The 26,384-nt window shown below is 43.0% G+C and overlaps 1 protein-coding gene across 1 annotated transcript in view; it reads right to left on the reverse strand.

Moving 5' to 3' along the window:
• The window catches only part of PSMD1 (proteasome 26S subunit, non-ATPase 1), a 161,022-nt gene that overhangs the window by 128,864 nt on the left and 5,774 nt on the right, over nucleotides 1–26,384 (reverse strand). The window contains exons 2-5 of the mRNA XM_068281284.1: nucleotides 18,378–18,421; nucleotides 6,875–6,948; nucleotides 3,291–3,460; nucleotides 300–505 (exon numbers count right to left, since the gene is read on the reverse strand). Of these exons, the coding sequence (XP_068137385.1) occupies nucleotides 300–505; nucleotides 3,291–3,460; nucleotides 6,875–6,948; nucleotides 18,378–18,421 (494 nt within the window). The remainder of the gene's footprint in view (nucleotides 1–299; nucleotides 506–3,290; nucleotides 3,461–6,874; nucleotides 6,949–18,377; nucleotides 18,422–26,384) is intronic.

Genomic DNA, 26,384 nt, shown 5'->3' on the forward strand with positions numbered 1-26,384 from the left:
CAGACACAGAAGTACTGCACCTACACAGAACGCTCCCAGTTACGGAAGCGCAAACGTGTAAGTAGATTTATTTTTTAGCCCCAGACCAGTCCAAGTATAAAAGCTGCACCTAAAGAGGAAAGGAAAGAAGCGGTTTTACAAACACCTTTGGTCCATAAAATTGCTTCTACCCACCACAATGCTTCTTTTATTCACTTATTTTGTCTTCTAATAGAATTTGTGTTTAGTTTAATCTTAAATTATACAGACTCTAAAGATGATTTTTAGAGAAATCTACAGAACAAAATCACAGAACTCACAGATTCTAAAATGGTTTTCTGGAAGACATCCAGTCGGCGGGTTTCTAATGCAATACCAATGGCCTGTTTGTATTTATGGTCATCAAGGCAGCGCTGGAACATTTTATTCACTATCCCCTCTAAGCGTTCATCTACTTGTTTTCGCTCTCCTTCAGGGAGCTCAGCGTTCTCTACACACTGTTTGGTGTAATGGTCAATGCACTTTGCTGCAAAGCAAAAGAGAAAATCATGTTTAGAATAGTGCAGGTGTCTAGTCAAAATCTATCCCACAATGAAGATATGCTCTACCTCAATCAATCTGTGATTTAAGAATTATAATTTACTCAATAGGATAATGCAAGAAAAAGAAAGGAAATAATGAAAAAGCAGTTCTAAGAAATACACTCCCCAGGGTGAGCTCTGTTATAAAACGTATTCATGCTGTCTGCTTAAAAGCCATGCTACAGATGACACACATCACTACTAAAGATCCCTACAAAGATAATTAGGCAGGATATAAACACTGTTAAAAGCTCAGAAAAGCAATAAAACTAAAAATAAAATATCCAGAAATAATAATAATAAAAAAAAAAGAAGGGCACTGTCTATAAAGGTTTGACCAATTAACAAATGCAATAAATGTGAGCACCTAGGTACGTACAATAATATAAACAACTGGATATAACTAGGAAGATAAACATTAATATAAGCCTGCAACATTAACTGAAACCTCTGTGTTTCCACTTAGTACTTTAGTGACTTGGCCTTTTTGACACTTTATATGCTGAACAGCATGACAAAATTCACACTCAGCTGGTAAAACTAGTATTGTTTATGGGTCAGGAGTCCAAAAAAATTGTACATCAAAATCAGAGTTCTACTTTAAAGTATATATCCATTTAACCCATTGCACACTGATCTCAAGATACTTTATTTTTTTTTATTTTTTTTGCAATGCTGCAATAAAAGGTGATGTTATTCTGGTTTTAAAGAGACACTAAAGCGAAAAAAATTATGATATATTGATCTGCCTGTGTAGTACAGCTAAGACATAAAACATTAAGAGAGCAGAGACATAAGTCTAATATTGTTTCCAGTACAGGAAGAGTTAAGAAACTCCAGTTATCTATGCAAAAGAGCCATTGAACTAAACAACCAAAGTCGCAGAGAGCTCTGTCTTCTGAAGCTGGTTATCTCAAGTGTCTGGCACTGTATTGTTGTTTTTTTCCCTGCAGAGAACAGTTCAAAAGTTCACTAGCCTGCTCTGCAAAATCATTTAGAATGCCGAATAGTGTGTGAAATGCAAATATTAGAGAATGATGCATTGTTATAAAAAAAAAACTATATAACTTAAAATAAAAATATGAGAATATACTTCTACTTATGTTCTAGTAATTATCTGTACTACACATACATTATATCATAATTTGTTTCCGCTTCAGTGGTATATGGGCTCCCAACACAGGTTACAACAAGCCTAAGATTATTCTGAATAAAGATATCATGCATAATAATTATGTTTACATTGCAGTGAATTGTACAGGATTAGTGTAGGGACTGATCAGAATGGGACATTTCAGCGATCACTACAGCCATGCTCTGACCTCTGTATTTATGCAGAGGATGAACGATGATATCAGGGAAGGATAGACTTGTAAAGCAGTGGGTGATGTAATTATTTTTTTTTCATGCACTTGTCAGTATGAGTTCAGGCCCACTATTAGAAGCACAGCTTTTGAGGAATTTGCAGACCCATCAAATAAAAATAGAATTTATTTAGGAGTCTGTTCTATTTACAGAGAGACTTTTTGCATACATTTCCCAGGCAGCATTGGCTGGAGGTGAATTTAAAGCTAACCTGTGGGGGAAGAAAAAAATAAAGTTAGATACTTACCTCAGTAAAGGGAAGTCTTAGGATGATCCAGAGGCTTCTTTGTTACCTAGACACTACACCAACGCTCGCTGGGAGCATCTTCTTCGTGGCTACGATCTGGTCCGTGTGCGAACGCAGCTGCACTACACAGGAGTAAGAACAGCCTGCTCAGTAGCACGAAGCTAAAAGCCATTCATGAGCAACCCAATGCTACTATGCAGGCTGTACTTGCACCTGTGCTTGTAAACAGACAGGAGCTCTTGTTGAATATGTTCAGAGGGTCCCATCACTGGACCGTGGAGTTGAGAAGGATGGGGAAAGCCTCTGGGCTATGCAAAGTCTTCCCTCTACTGAGGTAAGTATTCAATTTTACTTCTTTTTTGCCTTCAGGTATCCTTCTTCAGCCATCCTTCTCCACGAACACTGGCAATCCAGCGCAGGAGACTTGGGGGCAGCCGGCGCCACCATAGACCGTAATAGGAATTACGGCTATAGCAGTGCACAGTGAGTAACTTCGGCGCCGTCAAAAGACAGAGCTGAAGTTGCCTTCAAAATACTGTAATTCGCCTTCCAACAATAGCTGGAAGACGAATTTAATCATTCCCCACCATCCACGTAGACCTAGAGGTGGAATAGCATTTAACGTCACCGGGAACTTGTGCAGCAGCAGGATATGCCATACCGGCTGTATCCTGAGTCCAAGTATCCTGGCGACGATTCCTCTCGTACGCCCTTCTCCACCCAAATGCTCAACAAAAAGTGAATCTGAAGCTTACAACATCCTCAAAGTGCCTCAATTCTCTGTGGCCATGATGTCAGAAGCTCCGATCTGGATTTAACAACAGATGTAGGAAAATGGCATTCATTGCTGAGTAACAGAGCTTGAGCATAGGGGAGCGTAGACTGTTACTGGCAGATATCAGAATCAACAACACTAGACAGGCAAAAGGTGGAATTCACTTTTTCCAGGGCTCTAATGCAGAAAGATAGATGTTAAATTTAGACTAAAGTCCTCTACTCTTTCAACATTTCACTACTATACAATGGCAGTGTGTAAGCTTACAGGCAATTAGCATTTCCTGTAAGCATTGATCTTCCACAAACTATGTTTGGTCGATTACTAATTAACAACAACTTACCTATAATAGTCTCCACATACTCTGAATTGTCATTCACGTTGAATAGATCTCCAGCACCAAGGGCATAGTTAAGAGACTCTTCAAATGCACCTAGGTGATAAAACACCTTGGAAGCAACAAGGGCAGCAAATTGTCGGCTTCTAAAGCTCTCATCTTCATACAGCACCTCACTGGAAAATAATCACAAGTTAGCAGGTACGTACTGTAAACATATACTGTACAAAGATGCCATGACCAAATTATCACTGATAACGTCTATATACATAAGTACTACATGACCAAAAATTGTTAATTAAGATAGCCCAACCATATTAATATTCATAGAAAGCATTTTTGGGGAAAAAATGTGCTTTTCTTTTCAAAGTTCTCAACTTCAGAACTTCCTGGAGAATACTCAGTTGTTACCAAAGAGTTGCAGCAGAAACCCTTTTGTCTACTATTCCATATATAGCTAATATAAGAGAGTAGTATTTCCAATAACACAGATCTCTCACAAAATGGCCACTGGAGTTCATTGTGATGGGCATTTTCTGAACATAAAATTTTTCACGATTACAGAATAGAGAGTAATCTTGAGAAAGATCTGCATGCTAACTGGAAGCAATATTACTTATGAGCAATCATGAGCATAGTAAGACAAGCCAGTCAGCAAATTGTGCTAAACTAAAACCAAAAAGCCAGATTAAAGAAAAACTAGCCAGCCCACCAACGTCATAACACTATCCAAATATAGCTTGCTCCGCAAGTTCCAGCATCCAAGACCCTGTTGACAGTTGTCCTTCCCTATACCACTAGCTACTGCATACTGAAACACCCCACAAGATAAGTAGTGTCAATAAGCTGAGTTTTGGGTTTGACATCGTCTATTGCTGAGACCCACATACTAACCAAGTATTTTAGACCCTACTAGGAAAGATCTGAGATATCCTGTTTTAGCAGATAATCCATCGGAATATGAAAATAACTTGCAAGAATATATGGGAGATACTAGTAAAATAGGTCTGTCACTTCCTTGTGTAAGTGTGAAGAGGAACTTGCTTCCTGAGACATGAGACAATAATAAAAACAAATGGAGAGAGGAGCTGTGTCCTGCCCCGTTTCATTAGAGTTGAAAATTTTTTGTCAAGATGATCTTAGAAATAGTTTTTTCTCTTTGAAGACAAATAGAAATGTTTGACAAATACATAAATCCCCTTTAACTCCCAAGAGACTTAGCCAGATGGGTTTTATGCAGCGGACTCCTTATGTCACAGATGCAAACTGCACACAGGGGACCTAGGCCATATGCTATGGAAGTGCACCAAGCTTTTCAGGTACTGGTCTGAGATCTTTGGACACAATTGTGTCTTTAAAGGGAAGGTTCAAGCAAAATAAAAAAATGACTTTCACTTACCTGGGGCTTCTACCAGCCCCATGCAGCCATCCTGTGCCCTCGTAGTCACTCACTGCTGCTCCAGTCCCCCGCTGGCAGCATGCCGACCTCGGAGGTCGGCAGGCCGCATTGCGTACATTTTTACGCATTCCCGCTAGTGCAGGAATATTAACACATACATTTTTACGCGTTACTGGTTCAATGCGTAAATGTTTACGCATTGAACCAGTAACGCGTAAAAATGTAAGTGTTAATGTTCCTGCACTAGTGGGAATGCGTAAAAATGTACGCAATGCGGCCCGCCGACCTCCAAGGTCGGCATGCTGCCAGCGGGGGACTAGAGCAGCAGTGAGTGACTACGAGGGCACAGGATGGCTGCATGGGGCTGGTAGAAGCCCCAGGTAAGTGAAACTCATTTTTTTTATTTTGTTTGGACCTTCCCTTTAAGGTTTCAACCATAAGAGAACTCTTGTTTATTGTCCTTTTTAGAGATCATTACAATTGACGATTTCCCTTTCCAGGCAATAGTGAGGACCTTATTTCAGGCTAGGCTGCTCCTCCTGCAGAACGAGTTTCCTCCATCCATTGATTTGTGGATGTCTGCAGTTAATAGTAATGCTTAAAGGGAACCTAAACTGAGAAGGATATGGGTTTTTCCTTTTCAAATAATACCAGTTGCCTGAAATCGCCTGCTGATCCTGTGTCTCTAATACTTTTAGCCACAGCCCCTGAACAAGCATGCAGATCAGGTGCTCTGACTGAAGTCAGACTGGATTAGATGCATGCTTGTTTCAGGGTGTGATTCAGCCACTATTGCAGCCACAGAGATCAGCAAGACTGCCAGGCAACTGGTATTGTTTAAAAGGAAACATCCATATCTCTCTCAGTTAAGGTTCCCTTTAAGCTGGAAAAAATGAATCTATCATCACAGAAACATCCAGCCATATTTGAGAGGGTTTGGGGCCTCTGGTTTGGCACCCCCAGTCTGGCTGATTGGGAAATGGTTAAAGACAGGCTCAGACTGTAAGTATGTGTAACCCAGACTGCTTAGCGCCTATGCGTCCCATGTATGTTCTGAATGCATTTTTTATGTCCTCGGTGTGTGGAATTATTTTAAGGTTGTGTGGTGTGTTTACTACTCCTGTATTCTGTTATCTATGTACAGTGTTTTATATCAAGGGAACTATCGCGGTATCAGTTGAAAAGGGTGCCTGAGCCATCTGTGTAAAAAGGTCGCCTCCATAGACTTCAATGCTATTTGCTGCAAATCTCAGCTATAAGGTGGTAAAAAAGGGCTCCCAAGTTTTTGGGGGGCTGTAAAATGGCACCCTTTTATAGCCGAGATTTTTTTTCCAGCTATAAAAAGGGTGACTTTTATAGCTGAGATTTTTTATTTTCAGTTATGAAAAGGTGCCCTTTCATAGCCAAGATTTGTTTTCTGCTATAAAAGGGCGCTGGATACAGCAAAGATTTTTTTCAGGCTATATAAATACGGCTACAAGATTGGTTATATCAGCAGGTCACTAAATTAGGCCTTATCAGTTAATCTGGTTATATTAAATCTGGTTCAAAATAACATATGTTTGATATGAAATGCGGCAAACATTGGGCACCACCATGAGGGATTAAGGTTAAGCTTCGCACACACGCCTGATCAAAGGCAACGACGGGTCCGTCGTCACCTCCCGCTGGGCGGGGTTTCAGCAGACAGTCCGGCGTGTGTACAGTCTGTCGGTGGACTGCTAAGGCTGTTTCTGAATGATCCGCCGGGCGGATCGCTCAGAAACAGCCTCGTCAGTCTGTAGACAGACTGTACACACGCCGGACTGTCGCTGGAACGCCCACCCAGTGGGAGGAGAAGACGGACCAGTCGTTGCCTTTGATCAGGCGTGTGTATGGGCCTTTAGGGACCACGAGGGGGGGGGGCTAGGATTAGGCATCACAACAGGGAGATCTTAGGGTTAGCCACCTGCAAGGGTGGTCTTCGGTTTATGCACCCTGAGGGGGAGGGGAGGGGTCTAAGGGTTAGGCACCACCAGGGAAGGTTAAAAAAAAATGGCAATATTGAGCATCATTTTACAGCCGAAATCTCTGCTATATCATGCGTCCTTATTCCAGGTGCCCTTTTCAAATGAATCACATCTTTGGTATGTACCATTCATAAGTTTGCTACAACTGCACTTTACTCAAAAAAATAATATGACAAACTTACATTTTATCCACAGACTCTGATATCTCTGCCCAAAAATCATTAACAACGGCATTCAACTTGTGTAGTGCAAATTCCTGCAATAAAAGAAAAGATGGACAGATGAAGCAATTAAAAATCAAGATCTAAGCAGTGACATACTGATTATTGTTTTTTTAAATACAGCTATAGACATAGGCATGTCTGCACTCCTTTAAAGCAATTAAGGAATGCAAATAAATGACACTTAATCACAAGAACAAACAGTAGTTTTGACTGACAAAAATGACCTGCCAGGACTGATTCTCTCTGTCAAATTCTGGGATAGTGTTTTGTGGCAAAGTCACCCAAGAGTGAATAAGTAAATTACAGTGCAGCACCATTGGCTGAAGACTGTCAACTAAACATGGCCTGTAGGCTCTTTTTTAGCAGACACTGTTGTGCAAGGTCTGCAGACAGACGAGTGGCCTACCATATCTAGAGTAACGTATTAAGTGTAAGGTAAACTACATGCACACTCTTAATTACTGTCATTGGCTTTTGTCCAGTCGCATCACTAGCCAAGAGACTACTGACACCTATTACTAAGGAGCGGTATGGAGGCACAACATGCTCATTTGTGAGTATATATGGTATGCTATCAAGACAAAAAATTGGGACAAGGGACACCGAGAGACCAATATGGTGAAGTACCGTTACGTACTGTAAAGGATGGTTAGTTTGTAAAATTGAGAAGAAGAATACTCACAAAACAGGGTTACCTTCAAGGTAACCACTGTGAAGGCAAGTGGGGAGATTAGACCTAACCCCACTCCGGTTTAAGAAGTCACTCTCTGTAGCATAGAAGAGAGTAACCAAGCAGCTCAGGGTGACCCAAACTACTAGGAATGTGTAGGGGGATAAAAGGGACCAAAAAGCTCTCTTACTAAAAAAGCAAAGCTTGGTGTAATTGTCTTCTTAAAACAGAAGGAAATTTGCAATAATTCAGTTATAAATGAACATTTGTGGTTACCCACAATGCACTACCACTAAATATGCAAATTATCCCTTTTCACCCTTGTTAAGCCAAGCAAGCATCCAGAACCGCTGGTATATAGCAAGCCTATAGCTTTAAGTTTTACACAGCCATATCAAACCCACATGTAGACAGCCTGTTTCGGACTTTTGGTCCTCATCAGTACATAGCAGGGATTAATAAGGCTGTATGAAATAGGGCTTGGACGAGTACAACAGAGTAACCAAGCAGCTCAGGGTGACCCAAACTAATAGGAATGTGTAGGGGGGGGGGACTTCCGGTTCCGGCGCCCGGGTGATGGGAGTGTGAGCAAGAAGCTCCGCATGCCGTGACACTCTCCAAAGGCTGCACGCCCCACAAAGCGCCCCTGATCTGCCCACCAGAGCTGCAGGACAAAGCCCCGACATCCCCGCCGCAAATAGCCCCGCCGATGGACCGTTACCTGCTGCGGTCGTCACCTCGGAAGACCCAGCACATGGAGGAGGAGGCCGGCAAGATGGCCGCCGGGACATCCCCAGCACATGAGACACAGAGCCAGTCTCCGGAGTGGGAAGCTTCCCCGCAGCGGGCCGCGGACTGGGAGGCAGAAGAAACATCCCTTTCGCAACAGACAGGTGAGGGAGGTGGGCTCACTGGGTTCGCTGGGTTGCCATTAGACTATAAGATGCTGGCAACAGAGGTGGCAAGGCAGCTTGCTCCTGAGCTACAGATGACATTGCAGGCCACTTTGGATAAATCAATACAGGACATACATAAGTTGCAGGATCATAATAAAAGGCTGGACCAGGCTGAACACAGAATCCAGGCCATAGAGGACGAGGGGGTTAAAGAGGGCAAGAAATACACAAAACTACTCGAGGAAAACAAGCAATTCCGTGATAAGCTGCAAGATCTTGAAAATCGCTCACGGCGGAACAATTTAAGAGTAGTGGGTCTGCCAGAGAGCATAGCAACCACTGCCCTACGTGAACTTTGCATGACCACATTACCAAAAATGCTGGGCTTTAAAAGGCCCCTGAAAGTCGAGCGTGCTTATAGAGTTGGTCCTCCACGAGCAGATACTGATACCCGACCCCCTCGACTAGTCCTTGCTAGATACCTGGACTATGCGGAAAAAACTGATCTTTTGCGGGCCTTCCGGGATCTTGGACATCCGATCGACTATCAAGGGGCCAAAATACGTCTCTTTAATGACTTTTCGGTGGAGGTCTCTAAAAAACGCCAGTTGTTCAGTTCTGCATGTGCAAAATGTATAGAAAAGAACTGGAAATTTGCCTTACAATATCCAGCTATTCTGCGGATCACCGATGACACTAATACTACTCATATATTTACAACGCCAACCGAAGCAATGTCCTTTTTGAACAATAACTCTGATACAAGCGTTGGCTAGTATTTATTGAGCTTGGTGGTTTTTACACAATTTGGGCAGTAGGGGGTGATGTTGTACAATGAACAGAAATGCAAGCACTATAACTAGTCTAGACAAAAGGTTTTGAGTTTTTCTAGGTAGTAGGCCTATGCATTTTAAACCCTTTCTGTCCTAGGTGTTTCTACTATTGTTAATACTAATTAAAAGCCTTAAGAGGGGGAGGTTCTCGGACTTGGAGCTGTGAGGGGTGGTCGTCATCCGGGGAAAAAGTGAAGTCATGAACAAATGTTTAACTTGTTATGTTTTTCTTTTTTTTATGATACTCTTTCTCTATAGCTGTTTACTCTCTTTCAAAATGCAAGGCAATAGACCCCTTAAGGGTCTAAGGTCAAAAAAGAGAAAGGAAGAGAAATTTGGGGTTGTTTGTGGGGTATTGGTCATCTCTGGTTCTCTCCGTTTCAAGCTATCTCTAAAACTAGGTTATAGCATCATAAGGCATAACTTTTGGCTGAAATGTCTCTGTGTATAACCTCTTGGAATGTAAAGGGGCTTCGTTCCCCAGGTAAACGATCTATAGTTTTACGTCACTTGAAGAAGTTGAAGTCAGACATAGCCTTCCTTCAGGAATGTCACTTATCCTCTGATCAGTTTAAATTCATGAAGAAATCATGGGTAGGTCAGGTATACGGGTCGTCTGCCAAAGGCCGTAAAGCTGGGGTTCTTATCTTATTGCACAAAAATTTGCAAGGAGAAGTTTCAGATGTAACCTCAGATGAAGAAGGCCGCTGGGTAAAACTCCAGTTAACGTTAGCAGGAGAAGCTATTACATTATTCAATGTCTATGCACCTACTGAGGAAGACAAACCCTTTTTCACCTCTTTATTGTCAGCCACATTGTCCCCAGGCCCAGTTAAGATAATACAAGGAGGAGACTTTAATGCCCTCGCTAATGTTCGTGAGGACAGGTCTTCAAAACTCCATCCTAGTCCTTTAACGCTATCCAAGTCAGCACTATTTCAAGACTTTTTACAATCATCCACTCTAAATAATAGCTGGAGGCTGCTTCATCCTGATGGAGAGGAATTCTCTTTCCATTCAGCACCACATAATGCCTGGTCAAGATTAGATTACTTCCTTGTTTCCCCACAGGCCATGTCACAAGTCATCAAGTCCACCATCTCTGACCTGGTCATATCAGACCACGCACCGATCCAAGTTGAATATTCCCCAATAATTCCTAGAGGGACAGACATTATTTGGAAGTTCCCCTCTTACCTTTATGAGGATGAGGGATTCGCCCAGCTTCTACTTAATTGGTGGTGGGAGTATAAAGAGGAAAATAAAGAACATGTCAAAGATGCCTTCCTATTTTGGGAGGCGGCCAAGCCTACCATTAGGGGGAAAATTATTAGTTACATTGCGGGAAAACGCAAGCAATCTCATGAAGCATATACCAAATCCCTGAACGAGTTACGTATGGCACATAAAATATACCTAGAGAGTCCAACTCCAGAGTCCAGGATGAGGTGGCTAAAGGCTAAATCTATTTCAGACGCAAATTTTAAAAGCAGGGAAATGTACGTAAAATCGTACAAAGATCTATACTATTATAAATTTAGTAACAAAATGAGCACCTTATTGTCAAAATTGGCCAAGCCCCCTTACCAATCAACTGTGATTGCATCGCTGCGCTCCCCCTCAGGCCATATCATAAATAATCCCAAGGAAATCAATTCTTGCTTTTGCGATTTCTATAACTCCCTATATACAAATTCAGCTGGTGGAGGATCATTAGAACAAAGACTAGCTCTATTGGATAAAATATCACTTCCCATACTCTCTGAAGACGAGCTGTCCGAGCTGAATGCTCCAATTACGGAGGGGGAGATCAGTGATGCCATAAAGCAATTAAAAAACAGGAAATCCCCAGGCCCAGATGGGTTTACCCCCGAATTTTATAAGCTTTTGCGTCTGGAATTGATTCCCTACTTAAAATCCCTATTTGATAAAATTCTAAAAGAAGGAAAGTACCCAAATTTTGCAAACGTGGCCTATATAAAACTCCTTCTTAAACCAGGAAAGGATCCTATGCTACCTAGCTCCTATCGACCAATTTCCTTGATCAACCAAGATTTAAAGCTACTCTCTAAAATTATAGCAGATCGGCTTGCAAACATATTACCTAGGTTGATTGATCCAAATCAAGTAGGTTTCATACGCAACCGATCGGCAGCAGCCAACATACGCAAACTTTTGCTGGTACAAGACCATGTAAAGGCCTACCCTAAATCATGCAAAAATAGTGCAATTCTTTTAATAGACGCCGAAAAGGCATTCGATAATGTAGATTGGGGATGGCTAGATCTAGTATTGGACAAAATGGGCTTTGATGGGTCAATACGCAAATTGATTAAGGCAATGCATACTGCCCCGGGAGCAAGGATCTATACCCCAGGTTTTCTATCTAATACTATATCCTTGGAAAAGGGGACCCGTCAAGGATGTCCGTTATCACCTTTATTATTCAATTTGGCATTAGAACCAATGGCTAGGTTATTAGCAGTAGAAAATGAAGGAATAGATATTGGGGGGGCTAAGGTGACACAAGCTTTGTTTGCAGACGACGTACTTTTATTTACGAATGACCCCAACACCCAGTTACCTCGGGTACTTAAAGTGATACAAGAGATCGGGATCCATAGTGGTTTTAAAATAAACGTTGCAAAGAGCGAGTTAATGTTTCTTTCCCCTTCAGCACCTTTAATTGACAAAACTCAAATACCAGTAAAGGTTTGTACACAAGTCACCTACTTGGGAATAAAGTTCCATAAAGACACCAGTCAACTTTATGCGTTAAATTATCAACCCCTCATCTCGGATATCAAAAGGCAGTTGCTAAGTTGGGAGACATTACCTGTAAATCTTATGGGCAGAGCGGTCCTAATAAAATCAGTTAGTTTTGGAAGATTACTCTATCCTCTACAAACACTACCGCTGTTATTAAAACATACAGATGTACAAATTCTAAATAGAGCCTTTTCAAACTTTCTATGGAAACGTAGGAAGGTTAGAATTGCACTTACCAAGCTCCACCTTCCAAAAGAGTGGGGTGGACTAGCTATCCCTAATATTCGTCGATATAATCTAGCTTGTCTAACCCGAAATATAAGAGATTGGATAAATGGCACTAGTTTTTATTCAAATTATACTCTTGAATCGTCCTTTGCAGAGCCATGGGATTTGGCAGGGCTATTACATACCCCACTAAGAAATTTCCCTCCTAAACTTACCGTATTTCGCGCCGTATAAGACGCTCCGGAATATAAGACGCACCCAGGTTTAGAGTGCTAAAACCAGTGAAAAAAAAATATATATTCTAAACCTGGTGCGTCCATGGTCCAGGAGCGTCTTGTACATGTTATCCCCCAAATGGTACTCCTGTGTGCCCCATCTGTCCTACTGTGTGCCCCATGTGTCCTACTGTGTGCCCCATCTGTCCTACTGTGTGCCCCATCTGTCCTACTGTGTGCCCCATCTGTCCTACATCTGTCCTTCTGTGTGCCCCATGTGTCTTTCAGTGTGCCCCATGTGTCTTTCAGTGTGCCCCATGTGTCTTTCAGTGTGCCCCATGTGTCTTTCAGTGTGCCCCATGTGTCTTTCAGTGTGCCCCATGTGTCTTTCAGTGTGCCCCATGTGTCTTTCAGTGTGCCCCATGTGTCTTTCAGTGTGCCCCATGTGTCTTTCAGTGTGCCCCATGTGTCTTTCAGTGTGCCCCATGTGTCTTTCAGTGTGCCCCATGTGTCTTTCAGTGTGCCCCATGTGTCTTTCAGTGTGCCCCATGTGTGTTTCAGTGTGCCCCATGTGTCCTAATGTGTGCCCCTTCTCCCCATGTGTCCTCCTGTGTCCCGTCTCCCTCATGTCATTCTGTGCCCTTTCCTTACGTGCCTCAGCTTTTGCCCTCTAATCACCTCCTGCCCCCCCCCCCTCGTGTGCGAATCCCTCAGCCCCCCCTGCGTGTCTCCGATATGCCTATTGTATGTATTTCCCCCCTCAGTGTCTGCAGCATCAGCGGCTTACCAGATCCATGCCGCCGCGAGAACTGCAGACACCCGGCATCTCCATACGCTTCCTCTATTGTGCGCTTGTACTGATGACGTCATCAGTACAAGCGCACAATAGAGGAAGCGTATGGAGATGCCGGGTGTCTGCAGTTCTCGCGGCGGCATGGATCTGGTAAGCCGCTGATGCTGCAGACACTGAGGGGGGAAATACATACAATAGGCATATCGGAGACACGCAGAGGGGACCGGGGGAGTCACACACGGGGGGCAAGAGGTGATTAGAGGGCAAAAGCTGAGGCACGGGGTAGTCTAACGCTGCGGGCACACAGGCAGGGAATCCCCAACATGGCGGCGGGTCGGCGGTTCGGATCGGCGGGCGTTTGCAAGTTGGGGATTCCCTGCCTTTGCCGTATAAGACGCAGGGACTTTTTCTTCCCATTGTTGGGGGAGAAAAAGTGCGTCTTATACGGCGCCAAATACGGTAAATCAAGCAGAACAGTTAGGGACACAGCAATAGCTTGGAAAGAAATTTGAAAATTATTTCAGGTACCTTACCGTGTGTCTAAATATATGCCTATATGGGGCCTTCCTGGGTTTCAGGCCAGTATTGCACATAGAGGTTTCTTGAATTGGCAAGAAAAAGGGATAAAGAGACTCGGGAATATCATCGACCTGAGAAAAAATAGACTGATGTCCTTCCTAGAGATTCGCTCAAAATATAACATTCCTAGACACCACTTTTTATACTTTGGTCAGCTCCAGTCATATGTCCGAGAGGAGGGAGGCAAATCACCGCTGATTTATTCCCTAAATGACCTCAATAAGTTCCTTTCCCCACAAACTCCTAGGCTATCCTTATCAGTAATACAATCAAATTTACAACAGATTCGTATAACCACGAAAGCTACCAATAACTTGACAAGGTGGTCGAGGGATATACCGGGGGAGGACATAGGAAGAAAAATTTTGGAGGGGTACCGTGTGGCCCACAAATTGATATTAGGGGAAAATTGGAGAGAATCTCAATTAAAACTTATCCATAGAGCCATATACGCGTTCAACATAAAATATAAAATTCCCCCCCCCTCATTATTCCCCAGTATGCCCCAAATGTACTTGTCCAGAGGCGGATCTGTTCCATTGCCTATGGACATGTCCAGTAGTCTCAACCTTCTGGACAAAGATAGTGAATTATACGGAAACAATCTGTAGAACTAGAATGGAACTTGATCCTCTCTTGATGTTATTCCACTATCACTCATCTCAACCTTCTTCCTCGGGGAATCCCTCGACGCCCCAAGCCCCCATATCCAAACTAGCACATTTAATATTAATGGCGGCCTGAAAGGTGATTCTCAACAAATGGATTTATCCTAGTGCTCCTACAGTATGGGATGTCAAGGAGGAACTCATTCATCTATTTAGGGTGAATCGGCTAGATGCTTTAACGCATAAAGATAAAAAAACTAAATCATTCTTCAAAACGTGGAGACAGTTTATGCTGAAATCCTTTACCAAGGATGAACTTAAAGAGCTAGTGTCCCCTTTTAAAGATACTAAATGGTACCTAACAGAGCAATTAATGGGAACACTAGGGAGATTAGAGATAACACAAGATTAATCCTACCAGTTAATAGGACAATCGGAGATGACATGGGAGGGGGGAGGGTGGGGAGGGTTGGGAGGGTCGGTGGTTGAAAGGGCTTTGACTGAAATATTTCCCTTATCCTAACAAGAGAGACATAGTATGAAACAAGTAATTATGCTTCAGTGTTCTCCCCAGAATATTTTTCCAGCCGGGTGGCATGAAAAAGTAGCCGGGTGGGGAGGGTCACACTGGGGGGTTGACTCACAAAATTTTGAAACACGCGGGCCGCTCGCGCGCAAACCTTCCTTTATCATGCGGAGTAATGGTGTATGCGCGTAAACCTCGGCGTGCCGAGGTCAGGTACTACTGGATAGGTTGGGACAACCCAGGATAAAACAAACACACACCCACCCACCATATTCTCTCTCTCTCTCTCTCTCTCTCTCAAGTATTTTCCAAGTTTAGCTAAGATTACAGCTAACTTGCTTTTTTTTTTTTTTTTCTAGAAGGTCAGTAATGTCCCGTTTTATAATCAGCAGAAATCTTCTGCAAGGTTACAGCTCTCCTCTCCACATTACTCATTAGTGAGGGTAGTACAAGTGTGTGACGCTAAACTAATTCTGTCTGCACATAAAAGGCATTTGCCACACAGCAACGGCTGCAAGACAGCCCCCCTCCCCCGTTGTGACAAGACACTTGCCGGAATGAATAGAGCCTGGCGTCCCGCGGTGCAAGTTTATCTGTCCTGTGTGTAACTACTTCACAGGAGCTTTCCCCGCCCCTCTACACTACGAAGGGAGCTGGGGAAGAGGGCGGAGATAGCAACCCTGAATAACAGCGAGCTGGCTGCACAGACACAGCCGCTGCTGCTGTAATGATTCAAGGAGGAGGAAGTAACTCTGCTACAGACCAGGGGAAACGGCAGCCGGGCGGGAGGGCAGGGTCAGGTGGGCGCTCCGCCCTGCTGAAAGGCTCTGGGGAGAACACTGTGCTTTATTTGCAAACCTTATACTGTGTCTTTACAGTAACGAAATGTGATTATTGTATTTCTTTTGTTATTGAGGTTTGACTATGTTGCACTCCTGTAAACATGCTCTTATCATTGATGGTCAAAGAAAATTCAAATAAAGTTTGTTGTGAAGGAATGTGTAGGGGGATGAAAGGGACCAAAAAGGCCTCTTACTAAAAAAGCAAAGCTTGGTGTAATTGCCTTCTTAAAACAGAAGGAAATTTGCAATAATTCAGTTATAAATGAACATTTGTGGTTACCCACAATGCACTACCACTAAATATGCAAATTATCCCTTTTCGCCCTTGTTAAGCCAAGCAAGCTATGAATGTAGTATAGAAAAAGGGGAACACAACCCTCACAGCAAGGATAGTTAAAGATTGAGCTGAACGCAGAATAAAATAGGTTAAAACCAGATTACTTCCAGGAAGTCGGACTCTGTTAGTCTAATATCAAAAACAGCTTTTATTTTTGGAAAAAAATCCAAAATGCAATGCGGCAAAGAAGTGCCAGGTTTTTGATACAGATCCTCCAACAAATTTGCCTGAGGAAGCAGGTTTACCTAAAAAGGTGTCACACTTTGAAAGTTTTTTTTTATGAAAATGAAAGCCGTTTTTGATATTAGACTAAACAAGTCTAAAGGTAGCCATACACTGATCGATTTGCCATCAGATTCGACCAACAGATAGATCCCTCTCTGATCGAATCTGATCAGAGAGGGATCGTATGGCTACCTTTACTGCAGATTGTGAACCGATTTCAGCAGGAAACCGTTCACAATCTGTTGTGGTGGTGGTGCTGCTGCCGCCGCTCCCCTCCCCCGCCGCATACATTACCTGCTCCGCCGGCGTGACTGCCCCCGGTCACCGCTGCTCCGTCTCCGCTCTGGTCTCCAGGTCCGGCATGCTTTACTTCTTCCTGCCCTGCAGGAAGTTTAAACAGTAGAGCGCCATCTACTGTTTAAACTTCCTTCCCGGGCAGGAGGAACTGAAGCATGCCGGAGACCAGCGCGGAGACGGAGCAGCGGTGACCGGGAGCAGATGCGCCGGCGGAGCAGGTAATGTATTGCCGCTCTATAGCGTCGGTCGTCGGGCACTCGAACGCCGCTAGCGACGCGCTCCCTACCCGCGGGCGATCGACGGTAATTTTCCGCACGGAGCGATCGGACGAAATGGATCGAAATTCGGCGTGTAGCGCGAACGATTGGCAGCAGATTCGATCCCAGTGATCGAATCTGCGGTCGAAACGGCGGCAAATCGGGCCAGTGTATGGCCAGCTTAACTTCCTGGAGGTAAGTCCACTACTACCTTCCTTTTAATCTAGTTTTAACCTATTTTATTCTGCGTTGGCCCCTCTGTTACTATAAATGTAACATTTTCCTTTAAAGGACAAGCGACACCCATGCTAACCTAGAAATAAAAAAACACATCTATAAGTAGATAAATACTACTTCTACTTACATAACAGATATATTGTGCTATCCACGTAATGATTCCTGTGAATTTAATAAAGGAAAAGCAGAAAATCCTATTCTAGGCAGTGGCCATCTTGCCAAGCTAATGCTGACATCATATCCTCCCTGACTCTAGTTTCCCCCACCTCCCTTCTCTTGCTCATTGTGTATTCATTATCTGCCCTCCTCCCAGAGTCTTCAGACACTCCCACTGAGGTGTATACTAGGATCTGCACTGTCTTTTTTTGTTTCTCCTCCAATCGCTGAGTCACCTCAGCCTTGCTTGTAAACACAAGTGAGAAGAGGTGTTTCAGATAAGAAGCTAGGCATGAAATAAATGGAAGTGGAGGAATATATTATAGATAAAAAGAACCCCCAGCATTCAACTGTTTGGCACTGACTACTAAAGGGCCAGTGCTCCTAGAGTATGTGATAACTCCAAACCATAACAGCAGAAAAAGTTTTGAATGCAGGATTAGCATCTTTATCACTTAATACACTCAGACCAGTTGCTGTTGAAATTTTGATTTTTATGGTGACAGTACGGCTTTAACAAAGACTTACAGATTATTATGCCTACACTTGATATGACTGTCTGCTGAGCATTTGCCAGACCTCTTACTTACGTCAGATAGTAAAGTTTAAACATTTCTGGGGGGCTCGGGAACTGTGTTTGGGTGCTAATGGTACATATTGGCCATTAGGGGGTGTGCAGAGATTACTTATAACAGTTGGTGACAAGTTCATTTTAAAAGTGCTTCTCCTTAAGAACAGCTGGTTCGAAAGCACAGTTAAGTGAGGTTGAGGAGAAAACATAATGAGCATACTATAGTAAACACCACTTGCATTGCTGTGCTAAGTTGTTATGGGCTGTCTTAAAGAGAGCTCTCATTTTCCAGCTGGTTTAAATCAAATTTCATAAACAGGATTAGTGAAACAAGAGAGTTTGTTAGACACAAGTGACTGTTAATACTATTCTTAGTTAAACAGATTTAAAGCATAAATGTGAACAAAAAAAAATGTTCTTACCTTGAGCTGAGGTTCTTCTTCATCAAGAAGGGAAAGAATACCAGCTATAGAAGTGCAAAACAATACAATTACTGTCATATACAGGACCTCGGAGGATGCGAGGAGAAAACATTATCATGCCTTAAAGGGGAACTTCAGCCTAAACAAACATACTGTCATCAAGTTACATTGGTTATGTTAATTAGAATAGAAAGGTAATATAATCTCTTACCCACCCTGTTTTAAAAGAACAGGCAAATGTTTGTGATTCATGGGGGCAGCCATCTTTTTGATTGAAAGGAGGTGACAAGGAGCAGGAGACACAGTTCCAACTGTCCTGTGTCCTGATTACCCCTCCCAGCTGCACACGCTAGGCTTCAAATGTCAAATTCAAAATGTAACCAAAAAAAAAAAAAAAATTTGCAACAAAACAGCAGAAAGAGAACATCATCATCAAAAATCCCATCATGCTTTGCACAGCATCAAGGGAAAAAAGCCCGGGCAGTTTTCTTCTGTGCAGCTAAAAATGAGGCTTGTATAAGAGAAACAAAGTTCTGATGCTGTGAAACTGTTAAGGAAACACCAAGCCTTTTCAGTGCTGCTGAGTCGATTTTTAGTCCGGAAGTTCACTTTAACCACCTTAAAAAGTCACATCCATGTAAAAAGCAAATCAGATATTAGTAACAGGGTAATGCTGGGAATACACGTTTCGTTTTTGCCTTCGTTTTAGCCTTCGATTCGTTCAGTAAACGAATCGAGTGTTGAAAACGTATGTGAAAATAGTCATAATCTCATTATAGTTTCGATTAATAGACCCCAAAAACGAACGACTAGTGATCGAACATGTTTGATATTATCTCTCTTTATCCATCTAATCGAGCCATTGGTAGGCTTGATGGCTGTTCAGATCGATTATATGTTCGTTTATGTTAGTCCGTCCCTGTAAAAAGGGATTTTCGTTTCGTTTCTTTGCAGCCTTCGATTATTGGAAAAACGAAACCATCAGAATCGGAAAAAAAAAAACGAAACCGTGGGTGGTGATATTAACCGTACGTTCGATTATTTCGGGAACGAAAAGGACAAAAGGCACAATCGAAACGAAGGCAAAAATGAAACATGTATTCCCAGCATAAAGCACTGACTGAAACATAACATTCAGTGAAAGCGCTAAAGCATTACCAATCACTGTGAAGCTTATTTAAAGCGGATCCGAGATGAAAAATTAACTATAACAAGTAACTTGTCTATATATCTTATATAAAAAGTTTAGATGGTTTACAGAGCAAATCTAGCTGCAAACAGCTTTAATAGAATATGATTATTTATTCCTGTGATACAATGACAGCAGCCATGTTGTTTGTAAACATTACACAGAGGCAGGCTTATCTGTATTTTGAGCCATCAGCCTAATCCCCTCTCCTCCTCCCTCCTCCCCTCTGCTTCTGAAATCAATGGCTAGTAACCCCTCCCCCTCCTCCTGCCCAGACTGAGCTCCCATGAGCCCTTGCTACTGCCAAGGCTCTCTGAAAACCTGTTGGTGTGGCTTTTTTTAGTTTATAGGGAATTAGAGTATTAAAACAAAAACAAAAAAGTATTTGGCTTGAGGAATGCCCTATAAACAATAGGAAAGGAACACAATTATGAAATGTGTAAAAGTTCACCTCGAATCCACTTTAAAGAAAGAGAACCCGAGGCGGTGTGGAGGGGAGGGGGCATGTTGCTCTCTGCCTCATGTCATGCCTCTATGTCCCGTCCCCCCACATACTGCTCTCTGCCCCCTGGATGGTGGCTACCTGATCCGCCTAACCCCTCGGATCAGGTAGTCTAGGTTTTTTTGTTTGTTTTTTTTATTTATATGAGCCTACCTCGGGGTCTCTTTTAAAAAAACAAAGCTTAAAGCAAGCCTGATGCAAAAATAAATATATGAGATTATGAATTGTATGTGTAGTACAGCTAAGAAATAGAACATTAGTAGCAAAGTCTCGTACGGTTTCCAGTACAGGAAGACTTAAAGGTAGCCATACATCTAGTGATGATGAGTAGATCTTACCAGGAGACAAATCTCTCACTTAATCAAATCTGACAAGAGAGAGATCTGTCAGCTGCCCATACACTGCAGGCCAATTGCCGATCAATTTCATGCTGAAATCGATCCGGAACCAGCCTTGTGACGCCACATCCGACAGCCTCGCCACCCCAACGCTTTCCACCCTAATTTTAAGTGTCCCCCGATGCCCCGTGCATGTTATACATTAACTGTCCGCAACCTCCGCTTGTCCCCGATGGCTCCGGCGCACTCTATTCTTCATACAAGCGTGCCACGTGGTTGCTTAGTAACGTGGCCGTGTGTATAACGTCTGATGTCATATGTGCATCCTTACTAGGAAACCATGTGGGGTGCACGTGTATTTACAGCGGAATGTGCCCAGAGCAGCGAAGGACAAGCGGAGGCTGCAGACATGTAATGTATAACATGCACGGGGCACCGGGGGATGGGGGGGGTTTGAACGACACTTAACATTAGGGGGGGACAGCGCCGGGGGTTTCGTGTCACGTTCGATCATCCCGAAATTGCACGCCGTTGCCGCCGTGCACTCAAACAAGCAAGTCGGCCACACATTTTGCAGCATGTGCGATCGACTATGCGACCAATTACAGGATCGAAATTGGTCGCATTGTCGGTCGGGCATGCACTTGGCACAGATTTTTATTCGATTGTAATAATCAAATGGTCGATCGGCCACCATGTTGCCTGATGGATGGCCACTTTTAAATTTCAGTTGTTACCTATGTAAAAAAAAAAACTTTTCTGAGCTCTCTGACCCAACTTGGGTCGAAGACCGTCCTGTTTTCTGAAGCACATATACAGTGCTGCCCATAATTATTCATACCCCTGGCAAATTTGGACTTAGTTACTTTTATTCAACCAGCAAGTAATTTTTTGACGGGAAATGACACAGGTGTCTTCCAAAAGATAATATGATGATGTACAAGAGACATTATTGAGGAGAGAAAAAAAAAACATTCCTAAGCTTTTATTTACATTTGAACAAAAAGGATCCAGTCCAAAATTATTCATACCCTTCACAAACTGTCACAGTCTGTGGAAAAATCCAGTTCTATACCATTCCAAATAGAGCAGTTCTATAGCATCCTAATTACCCTTCTTAATTGGGAACAGCTGTTTTAATCAACTTAACAGGTGAAAAACAGCAGCTCTCTGCAGTTGGTTTGTGGACAGTCATGGCGAAGACAAAGGAGCTCAGTGAGGACCTGTAGCTGCACATTGTGGCTGCTCACAAGTCAGGAAAGGGCTACAAGGCCATTTCTAAATGTTTTCAAGTTCCAGTGGCAACAGTGCAAAGTATTATTAAAAAATACAAATATAATGAATAATTTTGGACACTTTTTTGCTCAAATGTAAATAAAAGATTAGATTTTGTTCCCCACAATAATGCCTTTTGTACATGGTCTTATCTTTTGGGAGACACCTATGTAATTTCTCATAAAAAAAAGGTCTTGCTGGTTGAATAAAAGTAACTAAGTCAAAATTTGCCAGGGGTATGAATAATTATGGGCAGCACTGTACATCTAAGAAACAGTGAGAGACAGCTTCAGAAAAGCTTTCACTGCAGGGAAGTTCAAAGGGTCATTAGCTTTGCTCTGTTTTATACAGGGTGGGCCCTTTATATGGATACACCTTAAAGTGAACCTCCGGACTAAAAATCGACTCAGCAGCACTGAAAAGGCTTTGTGTTTCTTTAACAGTTTCACAGCATCAGAACTTTGCTTCTCTTATACAAGCCTCATTTTTAGCTGCACAGAAGAAAACTGCCCAGGCTTTTTTCCCCTGATGCTGTGCAAAGCATGATGGGATTTCTGATTTTGTTGTTCTCGTTCTGCTGTTTTGGTGCAATTTTTTTTTTGACATTTTTTATTTGACATTTGAAGCCTAGCGTATGCAGCTGGGAGGGGTGATCAGGACACAGGACTGTTGGAACTGTGTCTCATGCTCCCTGCCACCTCCTTTCAACCAAAAAGATGGCTGCCCCCATAACAAAGATGGCAGCCCCCATGAATCACAAACATTTGCCTGTTCTTTTAAAACAGGGTGGGTAAGAGATTACCTATCTATTCTAATTAACATAACTAATGTAACTTGATGACAGTATGTTTGTTTAGGCTGAAGTTCCCCTTTAATAAAATGGGAATGGTTGGTGATATTAACTTCCTGTTTGTGGCACATTAGTATATGTGAGGGGGAAACTTTTCAAGATGGGTGGTGACCATGGTGGCCATTTTGAAGTCGGCCATTTTGAATCCACTTTTTTTTTTTTTTTAATAGGAAGGTCATGTGACATCAAACTTATTGGGAATTTCACAAGAAAAACAATGGTGTGCTTGGTTTTAACGTAACTTTATTCTTTCATGAGTTATTTACAAGTTTCTGACCACTTATAAAATGTGCTCAATGTGCTGCCCATTGTGTTGGATTGTCAATGCAATCCTCTTCTCCCACTCTTCACACACTGATAGCAACACCGCAGGACAAATGCTAGCACAGGCTCCCAGTATCCGTAGTTTCAGGTGCTGCACATCTCGTAACCTCTTCCTATTGAAAAAACAATGGTGTGGTATGTGGAGTACAAAGATAGTGGGGTCATTCTTCATCAATGGAAACCTCAAGACCACTGGATATGCAAAATTGCTACACGATGATGTGTTTCCCTCTTTATGCACTGAAGCTGGCACGTTCCCCAAGTTTTTCCAGCAAGATGGTGCACCACCACATTATGGGTGTCAGGTCCGAGCATTCCTAAATGAACAGTTTCCTGGAAAGTGGATTGGTCATAGTGGGCCAGTTGAATGGCCCCCAAGGTCTCCCGATCTGACCCACTCAAACTTTTATCTTTAGGGTCATCTGAAGGCAATTGTCTATGCTGAGAAGAGACGAGATGTGCAGCACCTAAAACTACGAATATTGAGAGCCTGTGCTAGAATTTCTCCTGTGGTACACAATAGTTTAAGAGCACATCCTAATTCATATAAAAGTCCACATAAAAATCACTTAGGAATCCTCATATGCAGTTTCTTGGTCTCTTGTGTCATCATCACCATGGACACCCAACAGTAAACAGACTCACCACATGTATTGGCCACTGCTAGAGTGGCCAACCATGCACAAATCCAGGAGCCTCAGTACTTCAGGATCCTGGTGCCACTTTGATGCTGTCCTTTTAGACCACCATCATTCTCCACATTATCCATGCATAGCACCTCAAAGAAATAGCCTGCATAGCGTAACTCCGTATAACACTTAAAACTTTAATTATAAAATTGCACTCACATGCTCCAAAAGGTATTGCACACAGAGTTTTACGGGCTCTCCCCCGTTGCCTGGCAGGGCACTGCTTGTATTGGGTCCTTCAGCTCCCCCTCCACTCAGCTTGCAGACACCACCGCCTCCACCGGCCGGGGCACCTGATGAGTCACGAGGGAGTGACGAAATCGATCGGGCGGGAGGTTGGATATACCAGGAAGTGAACAGCCGGTGGAGGCGGTGGTGTCCGCAAGCTGAGTGGAGGGGGAGCTGAAGGACCCAATACAAGCAGTGCCCTGCCAGGCAACGGGGGAGAGCCCCTAAAACTCTATGTGTGCAATACCTTTTGGAGCATGTGAGTGCAATTTTATAATTAAAATTTTAAGTGTTATACGGAGTTACGCTATGCAGGCTATTTCTTTGAGGTGCTATGCATGGATAATGTGGAGAATGATGGTGGTCTAAAAGGACAGCATCAAAGCGGCACCAGGATCCTGAAGTACTGAGGCTCCTGGATTTGTGCATGGTTGGCCAGTCTAGCAGTGGGCAATACATCTGGTGAGTCTGTTTACTGTTGGGTGTCCATGGTGATGGTGGCACAAGAGACCAAGAAACTGCATATGAGGATTCCGAAGTGATTTTTATGTGGACTTTTATATGAATTAGGATGTGCGCTTAAACGATTGTGTACAAGTTTTTTAGGTCCTGCCTGACCTTGTGGTAGCGCACTCCGACTAGACTTTTAATTTCGTGTTAGCTATAGCGCTTTGATACATTTTATATATTTCTCCTGTGGTGTTGCTATCAGTGTGTGAAAAGTGGGAGAAGAGGGTTACACTGACAATCTAACACAATGGGCAGCACATTGAACACATTTTATTAGTGGTCAGAAACTTGTAAATAACTCATCAAAGAATAAAGCACACCAGTATTTTTCTTGTGAAATTCCCAAGAAGTTTGATGTGTCACATGACCCTCTTCCTATTGAAAAAACAAAAGTTGGATTCAAAATGGCCGACATCAAAATGGCCGACATGGTCACCACCAATCTTGAAAAGTTTCCCCTCTCACATATACTAATGTGCCACAAACAGGAAGTTAATATCACCAACCATTCCCATTTTATCAAGGTGTATCCATATAAATGGCCCACCCTGTAGTTAAAAATACAGAGTGTGGTTTGTAAACTACAGGTAGTCCCTGGTTAACGAACGAGATAGTGACTGTAGGTTCGTTCTTAACCTGAATCTGTTCTTAAGTCGGAACATTGGGCCATCTGTCCCCTGTACCTCCTCTGTGTCACATCTGCCCTTTGTACCTGTTTATACAAGTTTAAAAGACATTTTTTCTTTGATTTTTTTTTTTAAATCGATTTTCTCAAAAACTACAAGTCTAATTTGGAAAAAAAAATTTGACTTGTTCCCATAGAAATAGAGAAGCCATGCGGTTCGTATCGGTGGGTCGTTCATAAGTCGGGCGTTCGTAAGTCGAGGACTACATGTACTAATATAACAGAATGATGCAACGTTATAAAAAAAAAATAGTTATATAAGTGAAAATAAAAATATGAGACTCTTTTCTTTGCTATTAATGATCTGTACTACACATACAAATCAACATATCATACTTTTTTTTCAGCTTCAGTGTCACTTTAAGTGAGAACTCCACCTAACACTATACTTCATGAAGCAGAATTTGTAAGGTGTGAACAAGAAAACTGCACAGGGTTTATCAGATTCTAATTAGGCATCATCAGTGATTAATCACTTCTATTACTGTATATACAGTATACCGTATATACTCGCAAGCAAGCCGAAGCATGTAAGCCGCCCCCCCCCCCCCCCCTGCCCACTTTTACCCCAAAAAACAGGAAAAAATGATTGACCCTCATGTAAGCCGGGGGTAGGAAACGCTGGCCGCGTGATCCCCCCAGTATGTCCCAGTATAGCTAGTATAGTGCCCAGTATAGGTAGGTAGTGCTCAGTATAGCTAGTAAAATGCCCCAGTATAGCTAGTATAGTGCTCATTATAGCTAGTATAGTGCTCATTATAGCTAGTATAGTGCTCAGTATAGCTAGTATAGTGCTCAGTATAGCTAGTATAGTGCTCAGTATAGCTAGTATAGTGCTCAGTATAGCTAGTATAGTGCTCAGTATAGCTAGTATAGTGCTCAGTATAGCTAGTATAGTGCCCCATTATAGCTAGTATAGTGCCCCATTATAGCTAGTATAGTGCCCCAGTATAGCTTGTATAGTGCCCCAGTATAGCTTGTATAGTGCCCCATATAGCTAGCATAGTGCCCCATATAGCTAGCATAGTGCCCCAGTATGGGTGGGAAGGTGGGTGGGTAGGTGCTGTCCCTCCCCGCTCCCCCGCGGCCGCCGCTGCTATTACCTTAGGCGGCGCCGCTTCCTCTATCCCCGTCCTCCTCCGGCAACTCATTCACAGCAGCGCGCCTCTCGCTGCTGTGATGACGAGGAAACCTGTAGCGGCGATGCCGTTACTATGGGAACCGCTCTCTATGGTTTCCTGCGTCATCACAGCAGCGGGGGGCGCGCTGCTGTGAATGAGTTACCGGAGGAGGACGGGGATAGAGGAAGCGGCGCCGCCTAAGGTAATAGCAGCGGCGGCGGCCACGGGGGGAGCGGGGAGGGACAGCACCTATCCACCCATGACTCGCAAGCAAGCCGACCCCCCAACTTTTGGCC

Source organism: Hyperolius riggenbachi, chromosome 4, assembly GCF_040937935.1.
Source record: "Hyperolius riggenbachi isolate aHypRig1 chromosome 4, aHypRig1.pri, whole genome shotgun sequence".
Classification (NCBI taxonomy): Eukaryota; Metazoa; Chordata; class Amphibia; order Anura; family Hyperoliidae; genus Hyperolius; species Hyperolius riggenbachi.